Here is a 16,581-nt window from a genome sequence, read left to right on the forward strand (position 1 = left end):
CTATCCCCCAAAGTCATTGGGGGTGGTTGTAAAAGCCAAAGAATGCGGCCCTGTCGGGTTCAGAACATTAAATGATAATAACAGCAGCTTTCCCCGGATATTTTAGATCTTTTTTCCGAGTTTCAGTTTTATACCATTTTTACCCTTCTTTACGAGGGGGAACTTTGGGTCTGCCGAGGACTGAACTACCCTCGGCGGTACCCAAAGTCTATTTTGTTGAACTTGGGCCATAATCCTCCTCGGCTTGGCCCATAAATCATTTACGCCCTACAGTTATAAAATTCATCTTTTACTAAAAACATAATTATACTAGCACGCAGAAACAAAATATTAAAATCATTTAAAATTTTTCATTTTCATTGGCCCAGTTCCTCAAAAATAAAAATTTTCATTAACGACATCAAAATTGAACAATAAAAAATTACTTAAAAAGGATATCAACAAAAAAAATTTAATAAACGAAAGATCTCTTTTTAGAATTGATTGAAACAATATATTCTAAACTTTTAAAACTTTAAATTAAAAATAATCATTATAGAGCGAATGCTAATAGTTGAATACTATCATGTTTATAAGAAAAATTATAAAACACTTTTGTCATTTTAGTTCTTAATCTTTAACTTATTAAATTGTTTATCCTGTCAACTGTACTTTATATATTGGACACTAGTTTCATATGTACTATTTTCATATGTGGTACTAAACTTAAGGATGATGAACATATTAACCAATTTGATAGAAAGTTTAAATTTTAAGGATTAAAAATGACAAAAAAAAATTTCATAGAACAAAATGATGATTGACCTAAATTTAAAAGGTGTAATTTGTTTTTTAGTTTTTTTTTTTCAAATTTCAATGCAAGAACAATTAAGAATCTTAAATTACAACTAAAATGATAAAAGGTGTAATTTTTTTTTTTTAGTTTTTTTTTTTCAAATTTCAATGCAAGAACAATTAAGAATCTTAAATTACAACTAAAATTATGATTGACCTAAATTTAAAAGGTGTAATTTGTTTTTTAGTTTTTTTTCTTTCCAAATTTCAATGCAAGAACAATTAAGAATCTTAAATTACAACTAAAATTATGATGGACCTAAACTTAAAAGGTGTAATTTGTTTTTTAGTTTTCTTTTTCAAATTTCAATGCAAGAACAATTAAGAATCTCAAATTACAACTAAAATGACAGTTGTCCTAAATTTAAAAGGTGTAATTTGTTTTTTAGTTTTCTTTTTTCAAATGTCAATGCAAGAACAATTAAGAATCTTAAATTACAATTCAGCAAAAAAAACAAAAACAAAAAAAAGAAGGAAAAAACTACACAACAAGTTAAAATTGCCAAACAATAGGGTCAAAGATTATTAGATTACCATGATTGGTACGAGTGATTGGAGAAGTCAGACTGTAGACTTAGGTGTCACCAATCATCTTATCCATATTAGTTTCCTTTCTTTCATTTTCCTAATATTTTGGTCTAATATAAAATTTAGAAACCCAAAAAAAAAAAAATCTTATCCCGTACTATTCACGTTTACGGATTTACAGTTAAAAATCACCGTCATTTGAAAGAGTCCTAACCGGCCTAAACAAAATAAAAACAAAGCCCACTGTATCAGGTAATGACCTAACATAGACCCACTGTACCCGTCAGCACGTATACCACACTGGACCCCACCCTCAAGGGCAAATTCGTCTCAAAAAAATAAATTTTTTTTTTTTTTTTAATAACACAAATTTAGTGGGTCTCCACTCCTTCGCCGACTGAGGAGTGGCGCTACTAAGTAGGTCCCACACGTAACGACAAAGACGCGGGAGAGATGAAAGATAAAAAAAAAAAGGAAAATTGCGGTAATTGACCGTTGATCACGGACATAACAGAGGGGGGGTGAAATGAAATATTAACCGTCTGATGAATCTGGGGTAAAACGGATTTGACCCGGGTACGTACAACCGTCGGTGCCCCGTTAGTTTGGACCGAACTGAGTATTGTTGTGTAGTTAAGGTGGCCACATATATAGAGAGAAGCGCCTTTTTACATAAAAAACAGACATGCTCTGCAGCTAACTCAGTTCTTTGCCTCGTCTTCTGGCTCTTTCTTCGTTTTTCTCTTTCTTTGTTATTTATTTATTTTTTATTTCAAACGCTGTCGTTTGGAGGTTGAGCGTTGCTTGTCAGTATAAAATTGATGTGGTATATTACAGAAAGTTCTAATTGAGGAAGGGGTTTACGTTTTTAAAGCTGAGAAATTTTGGAGTCTCTGATAGTTTTTTTTTATTTTTTATTTTTTGGCTGGTCCAACAAAAAAATATACTGATGGTCATGGGCGTGAATTTCAAGGGCTATATTGTTGTTGCCGAATTGAGCTGCGATAAAAGCTCGTTTCGTTCAGGCATGTTTGGAGAAGGTTTTTGATTTTTAAACTCTGAATTTCTTTTTAAGGTATCCAGGTGGGCATGCAAAGCCAAAAAAAAAAAAAAAAAAACAAATTAAACTGAGGGTTTATTAGGTTCATCCAAACACCAAACAGAATTACACAGAGCAGAGAGCTTTTTATTTGTTTCTTCAATGGATTCGAATCAATCGGAAATGCAAGAACCGAGCATCGACACCGACAAGCTGAGCTACGAAATCTTCTCTATTCTAGAGACGAAGTTTCTGTTCGGCTACGACGACCAGAAGCTTTGGATCCCCAAGCAGATCGCTCCGGCAGCCGATTCCAAGCCGGAAACTCAGCCTCAAGCTCAACCGCAACCGACGATGGTCGATAATGGCGTTTCGGCGATCAAGAACCAGAGAGGCAAAATCTGCATTCTGAGCATCGACGGAGGAGGCATGCGAGGCATTCTCTCGGGTAAAGCGTTGGCCTATTTGGAACACGCGCTCAAGTTGAAATCCGGCAATCCGGACGCCAGAATCGCCGATTACTTCGACGTCGCTGCCGGCTCCGGCGTCGGTGGCATATTCACCGCGATGCTCTTCGCTACAAAAGACCAGAACCGTCCGATTTTCAAGGCGGAGGACACGTGGCGCTTCCTCGCTGAACAAGGCAAGCGATTTTACCGCCCTTCCTCTGGCTCTAGTTCTAGTACCGGCGGCGGTTTTTTCCGTCGGCTAATTAGAGGCGGCTCGGCTAGTTCTACCGTTTCAGCTACAGCCGGTTTAGAAAAGGCGGTGAAGGAAGCTTTCGCAGACCAGAACCGGAGTTTAACGCTGAAAGACACGTTGAAACCGGTTTTAATCCCTTGCTACGACTTGTCCAGTACGGCGCCGTTTCTGTTTTCCAGAGCCGACGCGCTCGAGACAGACAGCTTCGACTTCAGGCTCTGGGAGGTGTGTCGTGCCACGTCAGCAGAACCGGGGGTGTTCGAACCGGTCCAAATGCGGTCCGTCGACGGTCAAACCAAGTGCGTGGCGGTCGACGGCGCCTTAGCTATGAGCAACCCGGCCGGTGCGGCGATTACGCACGTGCTACATAACAAACAAGAGTTCCCATTCGTGCGAGGCGTGGAGGACCTTTTGGTTCTCTCTATTGGAACGGGTCAGTTGGTGGAGACTAACTATGATTATGATCAGATCAAGAATTGGAGGGCCAAGGAGTGGGCTCGACCCATGGCTCGGATCTGTGGGGACGGCTCGGCCGACTTGGTGGACCAGTCCGTAGCCATGGCCTTTGGTCAGTGTCGAAGTACTAGTTACGTGCGCATTCAGGTAAAAACTTAAAAAAAAAAAAACTCTCCGCACACAACAAACAATTGCACAAGTCAACCAGTTTATGAAATTGTGTACACTGTCTGTCATGTAATTATTTTTTTTTAACAAAAAACATTGCAAACGTTTACCTTACATGACTTTAGATTATTACATTACATTATTATGAGCTTAGAGATGATATAATTGGTTTGGATTTTTGGTGTGTATGACAGTGTTGGCCAGGCTGGTAAGGAGTAGTAGAATTTTGTTTTTACATAGTGATGGTGATATACACATAAATGTATGTATATACATATACAGAATATAGGCTAACGTGCGCCGGAGCTTGGTTTCATGCAATTAATGTTGGTCGTTTGGCCTCGGATAATGAGGCCATTGCAACCCATGCGGTACACTGGGGCTTAGATTTCAGTGACCACTGACCAATTGGAGGGAGCAATAGGGGGGACCTGTGTGGGTTTGTTTTTTAGGTGTTGGGTTGCACGTGATGGTGGGTTTGGAATTGGCCCTGGTTTTTTTGGGGTTTTGGGTTAAACCCTGCAGTTTTACCCAGAGTCCTTTACTTTAAATTCACTGTCTTCTGGTCTAAGTGTCAGTTACTTTTAAGCATTGACCCTAAAGTTGCTGGATTGTTTGTCCGAGAAATTCGGTTTGTTTTGGCTTTTGATTTAAGGGATTTAATTACGTCTTGTTTGCAGTTTTTGGTCAAGATGATAACATTCTTTGAACTTTTAATTGTATTTAACAAGATTTCTTTGAGTTCTTTAAAAGCATAATTGTATAGTACAATAGTTATTTAAGCTTTCACCAAAAATAGTTATTTAAGCTAGTGGAGTTCCCAACTTTATTCCTTAATATCAAACTCTATTCTATTCCCTATGAATTTCATTTTATGTTGGTAACCATAAAATTTTGTTACTACCACTATAAAAAAAAGTAGTGTTAATTTTTTGGTACCAAATTTAACCGAATGAAACATAACAAGTGGTCTTTTGTATGGATTATTTTGCCTGAAAGTGGATGGGAATGGCTGGAGAGCTGGGGTTTGGCTTTACTAGGGAGTGAGAGACATCTGAGTGGTCATAATTTACCATTCAGATTATTAGATACTCATAGGCTCACTGAAGGGAAACATCAGACAAATTTCCATCCATCACTTACTTATTATGATATGGGCCAGCCATGCGCTGTCAATGTGCAAGGACTTTGTCACTTGGGTTCTTGTTTTGCTATTTTATACTACCTAAATGCCAAGCCACTAGATTCTGCAGAAATGAGAGGAGGGTTTCCTCTAATTGATCTTTTTCCACGAAGGCATTCAATGAATCAAGCAGACTTGTTATTAGTAGATAACAAGCTTCTGGCACAGGCAATATAGTATTACAGTGTCACTTCGAGAAGAAATTGGAGCTCCATTAGGTCCCTCCCCCCAAATAGAGGTGTCAACTATCACTTATTTAGTTCAATAACAATGCACCCTCCCAAATTGGTTCTAGCCCAAATAGTCTATGCTAGAGGTGTAGGTGGAGTAATGTGGTTTTCTGTTTTTAAACAATATTACACGTATTTCTACACACTTTTTTATCCACACGTATTTCCAAAAAATACAAACAACGTTATTAGAACAACGTTACTAAACGGCCCTAAATTCTAGAGCATATGTTCTATTGGGTGGGTCTACTCAGTTTTGATTTCACTTTCTTGCATTCAAAGTAGTTATAACTCAATCATCCATTGAGAATTTTTGTTTTAATATAGCTATTAATTGGATGGTATATCGTCTAATTGAAGCACATCTTTCTAATAAATGTGGTTTGACAGGCAAATGGGCTAAGCGAGGGACGGTGTGGGCTTAATGTGGATACAGACCCAAGTCCCAGCAATGTAAAGATGCTCATAGGACTAGCAGAGGAGATGCTAAAGCAGAAGAATGTTGAGTCAGTGCTCTTTGGAGGCAAGAGGCTTGGAGAGCAAAGTAATTTCGAGAAGCTTGACTGGTTTGCTGGAGAACTAGTGTTGGAGCATGAGAGGAGGAGTTGCAGAATAGCTCCCACTGTAGCTTTCAAACAAGCTACACCAAAACCCATCTAGTTTACTACTAGCAATATTACAACCAACCAAAAGAAAAGGTAAGCATTCCCCTAATGCTACATTTTAATAAGTTGCATTCTTTTACATAAATTTCAAAGGAAGCATTATAGTGGACCATAATAGAATTAAAATGATCATTCTGCACAGAGTTTATCTTAAAATAATTAATACAGTAGAGAAATGCCACTTAAAAAAAAAAAATAGTAGAAATGCCACTTAACTACCTCATAACTCATAAAAATTCATGTACTTTGGCTTCAATGCATATATGCCAAAAGACTCTGGTTATAATGACATAATTCAATGGCAGTGTACTGCTTTACCATTACCTGCAAAATCTACCTTTCCAACTTTCAAAGGTCTCTATCTTCAAAAACTAATGTCACCTAACTGCAAACGAACACATTAATATATTGTACGAATTTAGAACTTCAATTTTTTCATGATGCCTTATCTTCTTTGCAATACTGTTCAAATGTGTAAGATTTGTAATGATAGACTATTCTAATCGCCAGCAGATTTTGATATCATCAATTTTCTGTATCCTGGTGTGTTCATTTTGTGATTTTTTCCCTTGCTTTTCATTAGACCAAACTTCATGACCACCATTTTTTGTTGTTTTGTTTGTTTAATAAAAAGTGTAAGGAACATCAAATATAAATATAAATGATGTGGGGGTCTATGACCCCCCTGTTGTCAGTCTACCGACACTACTCTTGAAATAAGATGAGTGGCATTTCATTTGAAATGGAATATCTAAAAAATAGTTGAGAAAAAGGATATTTTGGTCATATGGTTGATACTCAAATCATCAGGGTGTCTAATAAAGGTGCTCCGTAATCCTGAAAAAGATTTTTTCCCATATGGTAGCATGGTTTGACTATTTGAACACAATTTACTCCTATGCTCTTCGGGCTTTGGCCTATAGAATCACATATGTCTGTACAGGTAAGGGCAATTGGCACTCACAATATTCTTACCATATAAAGTCTCTAAATTGTTCTTACATCTCCAATGTGTCTAATAAATTACATGTTCTAAAAACTTAAGCTGTTAAGAAATGTTAAACTGTTTTGTTTGAAAACAAGAGAAAGTTTTGCCTTGAGTAGTTCTTTACTTGTGTTACAAGATTCAACCTCACATTGTGCCGTTTATGTTAAATTTTCAAGTTTGAACTCTTCAAATACTCATGCTTTTCTTAGTTGTTGTAATTTTCATGTCTTTCTTCCTGACTTTTACGCAATTCATATAGACTTTTCCATTTTCCAAATTTTCAATAACAATAATCTGTTTCTGAAATGCAGGTGAAAAATTTAATTGAAATAAAAAAAAAAAAAAATTGATGAAAGGAAGAAGAAAAGTAATACAATAGCAGCTTTTACTTTTGGAAGTGAATATAGCAAAGCCAAGAAGAGGTCGGGGAATTGAGTGAAAAGAACAAAAACTGTTAAAAGGGTAGAAGATCTTAGTGGATACTTTGCCTACTATAGGACAGGCATTGTGGTGTCCACTCCAACTTTCTACAATGGCAGGCAACCAAGGAAAAAGCAAAATTTACTTCAAGCTTTTCAAGGTCAAACTAGTCTTAGGTGTGAATCTTTTGATTTCAAATTGAAAATGTCAGGGTGGGAAAATTGTTTCCATATTTCTTCCCATACCCTACCATTACTTTTTTTTTTTTTTCATCCTAGTCTCAAGAAACTTGAGTTTGGGTGGTGGCTATGATGAAAACCCAGAAACATGGCCAAAGTTCTTAGTCCTACTTTGGTCTTTTTCTATTTTTGTCAATTTTATTTTTTCTTCATTATAGATTGTAGTGGTGGAGAAAGAGATTCGAGATTGGGTATCTTTTTTAAGCAGCCGACCATTTCTCTTGGGATTGGGATTGATGGATAGACCAATATGGCGACTAGTTGTTGTTGGACCCTTTCCAAAACTTTTACATTTTAATTTTTTTTTTTTAAACTTATTCAACCTTTATTGTTATAGGTTTTGTGGGTCTAGTTGAATTTTCTATCTTGAAATGTTCATTTGATATTACATTATTGTTATAAGCTGTAAATTTCTGTATGTTAAGAAGTGGTGGAGGTAGTTGAAGTTTGGCTCAATTCTTTGTTTGTGATTGTTGTGTTTGCTTTCTCATGGTTTGGCTTTTCGTTGCCTCTCATTGCCTATTTAGGCTTATTTAGCAAAGATTAGTGTGTGTACAAGACAAATGTGGATGTATTGGTGGGGGCGTTGACACAACTCATGGATTTTGCTCGTGCCTGCCTGCTTTTCGAAGAGCTCGCTTGCTTATTATATCTTAATGCAGTAGGGTCTACCAGTTTGCAGCATAAAAATCAAACAAGTTTATTGAGAGAAAAAAAAAAAAAAAGTATCATTCTTTCTTATATATACAAATTGATAATATGGAAAAAGTTTTTTCCCAATTCCATTGAAATGCTCCAAATAAATTAAGATACTATGGGCACAGCCTTTAAAATTAATAACTGAAGTGGTGACTTGGCAAAACGATTAAATTAAAGAAGAAAAAAGCTTTAATGTTTTAGCTAAACGATAGCAAATATCATCGCAATTTTTATTTTTTGAGAATGATATCATCGCAGTTGAAAGGTCAGCTATATGAATTTCATTTATTTTTTGGTGAATAGCCAGCTATGTGTTAGGAAGTACTTGCATGAGACTAAAAGGTATTATCAATTTCCTATCAATTTTGTGTACAGTGTACTAGTGATTATGTAGTATGCTAGTCTTGCTAGATATATGACGTCTCACCGAATCTTCTAGTATAGTATAAAAATCTTTCAATTGGTAGGTATGAGATATTGATATGCGTATGGAAACATGGCAAGAATGCAATTGTACTTATTGATATGCGTGTATATATATATATATATATATATATATATATTTATTTATTTATTTGAGTTACATGACGTTACTATGTTACTTAACAACATTTACACTATTCCAAATATAGGGTTAAAGCATCTCCAACGTCTCTATTTTCTCATCCAAATTTGAAGAAAAAGAAAGTCATTTTAATGTTTTATCTATCTACTTTTATAAATCTATTTAGACTAACTATCTATTATTTCTTGATTCCATTTAAAATATTATTTATTTTTATTTGGTTTAAGATACATACATACATACATATATATATATATATATATATTAGGTCTAAATTGAAGAGTCACTATAGATATAAAAAAAAGAAAAGAAATAATAATAAAAAAGCAACAGAGTGAAGAGTCCATTGGAAATGGAATTTACGGTTTCATTCTCCATAATTTGGAGAAAAGACATGTAAAGAGTTTGCTAGAAATACTCTTCAAATTATAATTATACTTTCTTATAATTATTTATATAATCCAATTTGACTTAGTACATGAATATAGTGCATTCAATTTGATTCCATTGGAAAAACTAAAAATAACAAATTATGTTATTTTCAAAACATAATTTGTGGGCTACTTTTTTGTTGTCCCAGGAAAACTGTTTGCGTACTCCCTGGAATACTTTTGCAGTCCTACATCGAAGACAACTCCCTCCAATTGCTGCCTCATAAGTGTAAACCAATTGATTATTTATATTTTCAGACCCTTTTAAGCTAAACTCAATTTTTTAGGAAGATTGAAATGAAATTTCTAGAGTCTAAACATAAATTTTTAATTTTATATATTACAATTTACTATATTATTTAAATAGTGTAATATATATATATATATATATTATTAAAGAAATATTGATCACTTTCTTCCTATGCGCACGCCTGATCCATTTTCTCCTACATTACATTTTCTCCTACATTACATTTAAGCCCAATAAGTCATCATACATATATAAATTAATAAGGACTCTCTCTCTCTCTTTATTGATATGAGATTTTAAATTTGATAATATACTAACTCCTCAAATACTATATTAAACTTTCATATCTTTTCAATAAAAGATAATATTAAAATGCTTCAATATTATTGGGTTTTCATTTCGTTACCAAAACTTTGTTTATTCTTTTACTATTTTATACATATTTATTGTTTTAGATTAGGTATAACAATTCCACTGAGTAATTAAGTCGGGATCTAAACTCCAAACATGGATTTTTTTTTTAAGCTCTTAAAACAGGTTTCCCATTCACGTTTGTTCTCGTTGGAGTGCCTTCACTGATCATATAGCTCTATGGCCCCCAAAGAAAGCAAGTAACATAGCATGAGCAAATAAATGTGTTCTCCATAATGCCCATAAGAATTACCCCAATCATGGTGATGCTCAGGAATTTATGTCCAAGGAAAAACATCCAGTTCCTCATGATTATCGAGATGTACACAAATTAAAGGCACAAAGCTCAATTACACAAATTTATCTCCGTGTAAATGGGCTTTTTATTTTTCAAATTGAATCATAAGTCATAACCCTACCAAAGTTTCACATGAATCAATGAACAATTTTCTGTGGCAATTACCTTAGTGTCACATCGTTTTGCATTTTCGGTAATCATGCCCTATTGTTGCAATCCTTTCAGTCCTATGTCAAGAAAAAGTTTCTTTCACTTTAATCCCTTTTCCATAACCTTTTTTAATAACAAATTAAAGGGTCATAAAGATGTTCATAATTTCTAATTTTGGTCTGAAAATTCTTGCATGCCTTAATCAATATCAAAGACTAAATGACTACTAGTTAGGGGCTTTTACAGTTTTACCGTATATAAAAAGAAGATAATACAACTTTAAGTCTATATCAGAACAAGCTTTTATTCTCTCTTATTTTTCTTTTCGGAATCTATTCTCATAGTTGTTTTAAACTATTTAGTAGGTAGATTCTGATAGGTAAGGAATGAAGTACTTTTGTGTCTTGAGACAAGTCTCGAATTGAGAGTTTATAAAGAATTTGTTTAGATATATAAAATAACATACACACTAATAAAAATAAAAATAATTGAGAAATGACTTTAGATTAAGAATTTAAAATCAAACAGGGTTTTTATTTATTTATTTATTTATCGAGATTAGATGATATATGTTGAATCATAACTTGTGGAGGTGTGTTTCAATTAGTTCAATTAGTAAAGTTGCTAATGGTTGTATAAGAGATTTGAAGTTCAATTCTAACCTACACCAAAATCTGATTGATGTCTTGGTCTGATGATAACTCTCTAAAAAAATAAATTGTGGAGGTTATTTTTTATTGGTACATATATAAATAATAGATATTCTTCATTGTCTATAAATTAAGGTTCATAATCAAAGTCAAATATACAATTTTACCCTATCTATCTATGATACGGTGCACCCTCAACAAGTGAGATAGTGATTAGGCCTTCTCAACGGTGTTAGACTTAGAGATAATAACAAAACGTACTTGATAAAAATATTCAAAACGGTTGAGATAACTAAAAAGTTTTTTTTTTTTTTCTTGCTCCAAGGGAAGCAATATGAAGTTATGAACCATCTGTTTTAGTTGATGAGTCGGACCGTCAGTCTTTTTATTAAAAAAAAAAAAAAAAAACTTTTTTTTTTTTTTTTTTTTTTCTCTGGTACTAACTACTAAGTCCTTATTAAAGATCATAATGGAGGTATGCTCCTTTTTGTCCTCTTATTTTACATTAGAATTCTTTTCTTTTTAATAAGCTGAATCGTTTGGTCACCTATCCTACATGATGTTATGTATCTTTTTCTAAAATAATGTTATACATATATGGTTTCCCATCAAACATATTGCTCTTTGTCTTTGTAATTTAGTGTACCAAAACCCCTCCCTTCCTTTTCTCTCTCTTTCCCTTCTCTCATGAATAATGCAATTTTTGTTTAGTGTACAGTGGATGAGCTTTATGAAGGAATCCACTTGTGTTTCTTATCATACTTTTTATTTGTTTTTGGGTGGGATGCTTCTTATCATTACAAAAGACCTATCCTTTAGGGTCTTTTATTCTCTATTCACACACGTCATTGTCTTTAATCTTTATGAATTCGGATTTTTGGAGGGTCTAATCAACATGATTTAATTTACTTAAAAAATAATTTGTATTTGGGGCCAAGATGATGGTGATGATCATGATTAGGACTCGTGCTATTAAGCCTTTTCTTTTAGGTATACCCCTAAGTATTAAATTTATCATTAACTGTTATTTCAAATCAGTTCACTTTATACATATGTGGACCGAATAAGCTGATATTATACATACTCATCGGGTGGTTTCTAGTTTATTTGAATGTTTATTGAAGATGACATCCAAATTTAGTAAGCATTAAATTTCTTATTAATTGGGATTTCAAATCAGTTCACTTTATACGTATATATATGGACCTAATAAGCTAATATTATACATAATCATTGGGTGGTTACTAGTTTATTTGGATGTTTATTGAAGATCACAACTAAAGAAAACGAAAATCATGTGAGCTTTTCCTGATAAACTATTACGTGTTGGTGTTGCAAACCTTTGGGTTTGCTTGGTACAAAGGGAAGTTTGGACAAAAACGAGCTAGGTAAATTTGTAAATGAAAGACAGAGACAGAATCACAGAACTAGCTCTTTTTGCTTTCGGGAGAGAAAATGAAACTTTGAGATTCCTTTTTTCCTTTTTTCAAACCCAACTTTGAGTTTCCTTGATTATGAAAGAACTATGAGTCTTTTTTCCCTATTTTCTCTTTTTTTTTTTTTTTTTTTTTAAAGTCTTTATTTATTTATATATCATGTTGTGAAAGAAGATTTAAATTAGGTGGAAAATTTAAGAAATATCATTTGCCCTAGAGACCATTAGCAATTATCCGTCCAATTAAATATGCGTCGGATAAGTTTTTTTTGGTTGAAAGCTTATTTATTTTTTTAAGTCAGAAAGTAAAAATGAAGCTTCAAAAATAGAGTAGCATTTTGCAACATTTGAAAAGGTTAAAATACATATAAATAAGAGATATACTTAAGACGTACAACCGAAGAAAATCCATTGATTTTGAAGATAGAGTATAGTTGCAGTAATTACGACTTGATCAAAACTTTATAAAGAAATACTAAATTTCATCCTTTAGAAATACTTAATTATTTGGCAATACTATATATGATCGAGTTTCAAAAACACGAGGTAGTATAAAATATTGCTTAAGGCGATGGTACAAGGTACAACTACTTGAAAAAGAAAAGTGTCACACTTTTTGCGTATAAAATATAAAAAATGGCTTTATATGTCATGAACAAATGTTTCAAACCTAACATATATTAATAATATGATTGGATGGTATATACCTAATCGGGAGGCTGGTAGATATGTATAAGATAGTACTCGCCAACAGAGTTTCCCTATAGGGTTTGTGAACCCTGAAAGGTAGGTGCTATGCATTTTCAATGACGTAGTTTCTTCATATTATGATCACAGAAATACAACAACAATTATTGGGACAAGAACCAGAGGAGATGTTTGATATTCACTACCATTATAGAATATGTCAAATGTTGCAAATGTATTTTTTTTTAACCCAACAAGAATGATTATAATAATAAAATAGCATTATCATTATAGAAGGTGATGAAGATGGGTAATGGGACTAATTAAGGGGAGGTCCAATGAAGTACATGATGTATTAGTAGGATTTGATCTTATGACAGTTCATTTCATTATGATTACTTTTTACCATCATATCAAGATGCTAATTAGTTTCTTTTTTATGTTGCTAGATTCGATCTCAAATTCATTATTTGATAAAAAGAGACTGTACCGATTGAATTAATTAGAACCAACTAAATTGTACTATTATTGAAGCGCAAGCTTACAATCTAATATTATTGGTTCTTTATGTAATATAATGATATCTCTCTCACTCATTTAAATATGGAGAAGGCTTGAAAATTCAACCTTTGGGAGGGGAGAGCTTTGGAAGGGAAAACTAGGTAGAATTAATACATACCCATATAAGAAGGGAAAAATCATCTTATGAGACATCTTTCTCACAACATATGTGGATCTGGAAGGGAAGACTTATGAGACCGTCTCATGAAATACATTTTAAAGATTTTACATATCAACTAGTTTTTTAAATCTGGTGCCAACATCGAGTAGCTGAATACACACACACACACACACACACACACACACACATATATATATATATATATATAGAGAGAGAGAGAGAGAGAGAGAGAGAGAGAGAGAGAGAGAGAGAGAGAGAGAGAGAGAGAGAGTTGACTTCAAATTATACTTGATAGAACTCTAAGTAATATTATATCATCTAATAAATTTTTATTAAATTAATATATTTCAAAACCTTCAAAATTGAAGTGCATGTTTTTTATGTTCTTAACACATACCACTTTCTCACCCAAAAAAAAAAAAAACTAAGTCTCATGTCAATTAGATGCTTTACTAAAAAAAAACATATTAAGTGCCCGTTTGTTTCAGCGTTTTCAGCCCAAAACGCGCGTTTTCAAAAAAGCCAGCCCGAAAATAGTGTTTGGTAAGTATAAAAAGCAACTTTTTGGAAAAAGTTGTGTTTTATATTTGTGAAGAAACGCGCGTTTGAGTTTATGGAGCTCTGGAGGTCCATAAACAAAAACTTATGCGCGTTTTGATTTTGATCCGTTGGGCTCTTCCAAAAATTACGAAATTATCCTTGATAAATCATCAGTTCTCATCTCATCTCTCTGCTCTCCCGACAAATTTCCAAATCCAAACACAAAAAAATCTATAACAAATTCCCAAATCTTCTCTCTGCTCTCCCAACAAATTTCCAAATCCAAACATAAAAAAATCTATAACAAATTCCCAAATCAGCTAAGGAAAAAAAAAAAAAAAAATCAATCCCTTGCAAATTAGGATTCCTCAAAATGCAAAAAAAAAAAAAAAAAAAAAAAAATCAGAATGTAGCAAAATCTTTCAAATGGAGTTTGTACCCATCTTGCGGTGGATGAGTTCCAGTGGAGAAGAAGTTGAAGAGTCTCTCAAAGAGGACGGATGCGTTCCAGTGGCTCTTAGAACACGCTAGGAACGCAATCATCAAAGCGACCGGCACCGAAACAGTCCCCGCCATCGCCGTCTACGGAATAGAAGCCGATCTGACAAGAAAAGGAACGGACGAAAAGGACGGGAAAAAAAAATTCTGGAAAGAAAAGGATACAGATTTACTCTGGAGTTGGATGAGTTTGGTGAGTTTGGTTCAGCTCATTGTGGAACGAACGAAGGAAAAAAAAAATTCTGGAAAGAAAAGGACTGAGGAAAAAAAAAATCCTCTGTTCGTTTTGAAGTGCTAAGAGGAAAAAAAAAAAAAAAAAAGAAGGAGAGCTGTGGTGGAACGTTCTGGACTGAAGAGGAAGTGGTATGAAATGAATTAAAGAGGAAAGGAGGAAAAAAAAAAAGAAAAAAGAAAAGAGTGTGGGTACGTGTGTGGAGGAGAAAAAAAGAGAGGAAAAAAAAAAGTAAGGAGAGCCACGTGTGTGGAGAGAAAAAAAAGAAATGCTATCACAATATTTTCACAATAAATTTTCAGGTAGGTTATTATTAGCTAATATTAGTGAGAAAAAAATAATTTTAATGGTATGTTAAAATTAAAGTCAGTATCAATTTTTATCACAATATTTTCACAATACTTTCATAATAAATTTTAAGTAGTAGGTTATTATTAGCTAATATTGGTGAGAAAAAAATAATTTTTTTAGAAAGAGAAAAATTGATTTAAGTATAATGAAGTAGTTGATTTAAGTATGAAACAAACTCACATAAAAAAAAAAAAAAAGTATGAAATAAATTTCCTTATATACACATTGTCTTTTTTGGTAATTTATCCCTCAAACTGCCATTTTTATAAGTGCTGACCAAAGACTCAGCTTTTTCATTATGCACTTTTTAACAGTTTTTACCAAACACTCAGTTTTTTTAAACTCCAATTTTTTATTATGCACTTTTAACAAAACTCCACTTTTTCATTATGCACTTTTACAAAAAGCTGAACCAAACTCACCTTAAGTCTCCAATCATTTTGAAATTTTGTAGGCATGTAGATTTACACCACAGTAACTTTGAACCCAACTCATGCAGATTTGAGGTGACACTAGAAGGGCTGTGTGAACTGGTCCCTTGGGCCCTTTGGGAACAAGCTAGCCATGGATCTATATCTTATTTGGTCAAGAACAGATCTATTAGTTCAAACCTAATATTGTACACACTGCCCTTGGCCCAATTTTTAAAACCTTCTATAATTTTGGGCCACATAAACTTCAGAAAAAGATGTATTCTTGATTTTTATCTGCAAAAGTTAATTTGATTTAAATGCTACTAGTACGTGGTGGACCTATTAATTCAAACCCAATATTGGATATACTGACTTTGGCCCAATTTTTAAAAGCTTCTATAATTTGGCCCACATTAAACCTCTAAAAAGCCTTTTTTTTTTTTTTTTTTAAATTTCATCCGCAAAGGTTAATTTGATTTAAATGCTACTACTACGTGTTACTCTTTCTTGTAGTGTTTTCTGAAAATCATTTGAGCCAAGTGGAAATTCAGCCAATTTGACTCCATAAACAAAATGAGTTGATTACAGAATTGGATATTACTATCTTCATCATGTCACTTGTGGTAACTTCATGATACTAACAAAATATAGTATTATTATTATAATAAATTAATAATAATAATAATAATTTAAGGAATAGAATAAAATTTCATATATTCATAGATTATTTATTTATTATTATTAAGACAACTTATAACTTTTTTGATTGTATGGATTTGCCTTGCCATGTTTGTTAGAAAATATTTGGCAATCATAGTAATGACCAGTTTACTATGC

The 16,581-nt window shown here is 33.2% G+C and overlaps 1 protein-coding gene across 1 annotated transcript; it reads left to right on the plus strand.

Moving 5' to 3' along the window:
* The first annotated feature begins 2,039 nt into the window (after positions 1–2,039).
* On the plus strand, positions 2,040–7,908 carry LOC115955791 (patatin-like protein 6). Its single transcript, XM_031074129.1, has 3 exons — positions 2,040–3,706; positions 5,531–5,838; positions 7,105–7,908. Exons 1-2 carry the CDS (start codon positions 2,564–2,566, stop codon positions 5,798–5,800), a joined length of 1,413 nt encoding a protein of 470 aa, XP_030929989.1. The 5' UTR covers positions 2,040–2,563; the 3' UTR covers positions 5,801–5,838; positions 7,105–7,908.
* Positions 7,909–16,581: the final 8,673 nt, after the last annotated feature.

The sequence above is a fragment of the Quercus lobata genome, chromosome 8 (assembly GCF_001633185.2).
Source record: "Quercus lobata isolate SW786 chromosome 8, ValleyOak3.0 Primary Assembly, whole genome shotgun sequence".
NCBI classification, from domain to species: Eukaryota; Viridiplantae; Streptophyta; class Magnoliopsida; order Fagales; family Fagaceae; genus Quercus; species Quercus lobata.

What these genes read in the sequence shown, in the direction of transcription:
- LOC115955791 (XM_031074129.1), top strand. Translation starts at nt 2,564, where the DNA reads ATGGATTCGAATCAATCGGAAATGCAAGAACCGAGCATCGACACCGAC. An exon ending in CTAGTTACGTGCGCATTCAG is followed by an intron (nt 3,707 to 5,530) that starts GTAAAAACTTAA and finishes GTGGTTTGACAG; the next exon opens with GCAAATGGGCTAAGCGAGGG.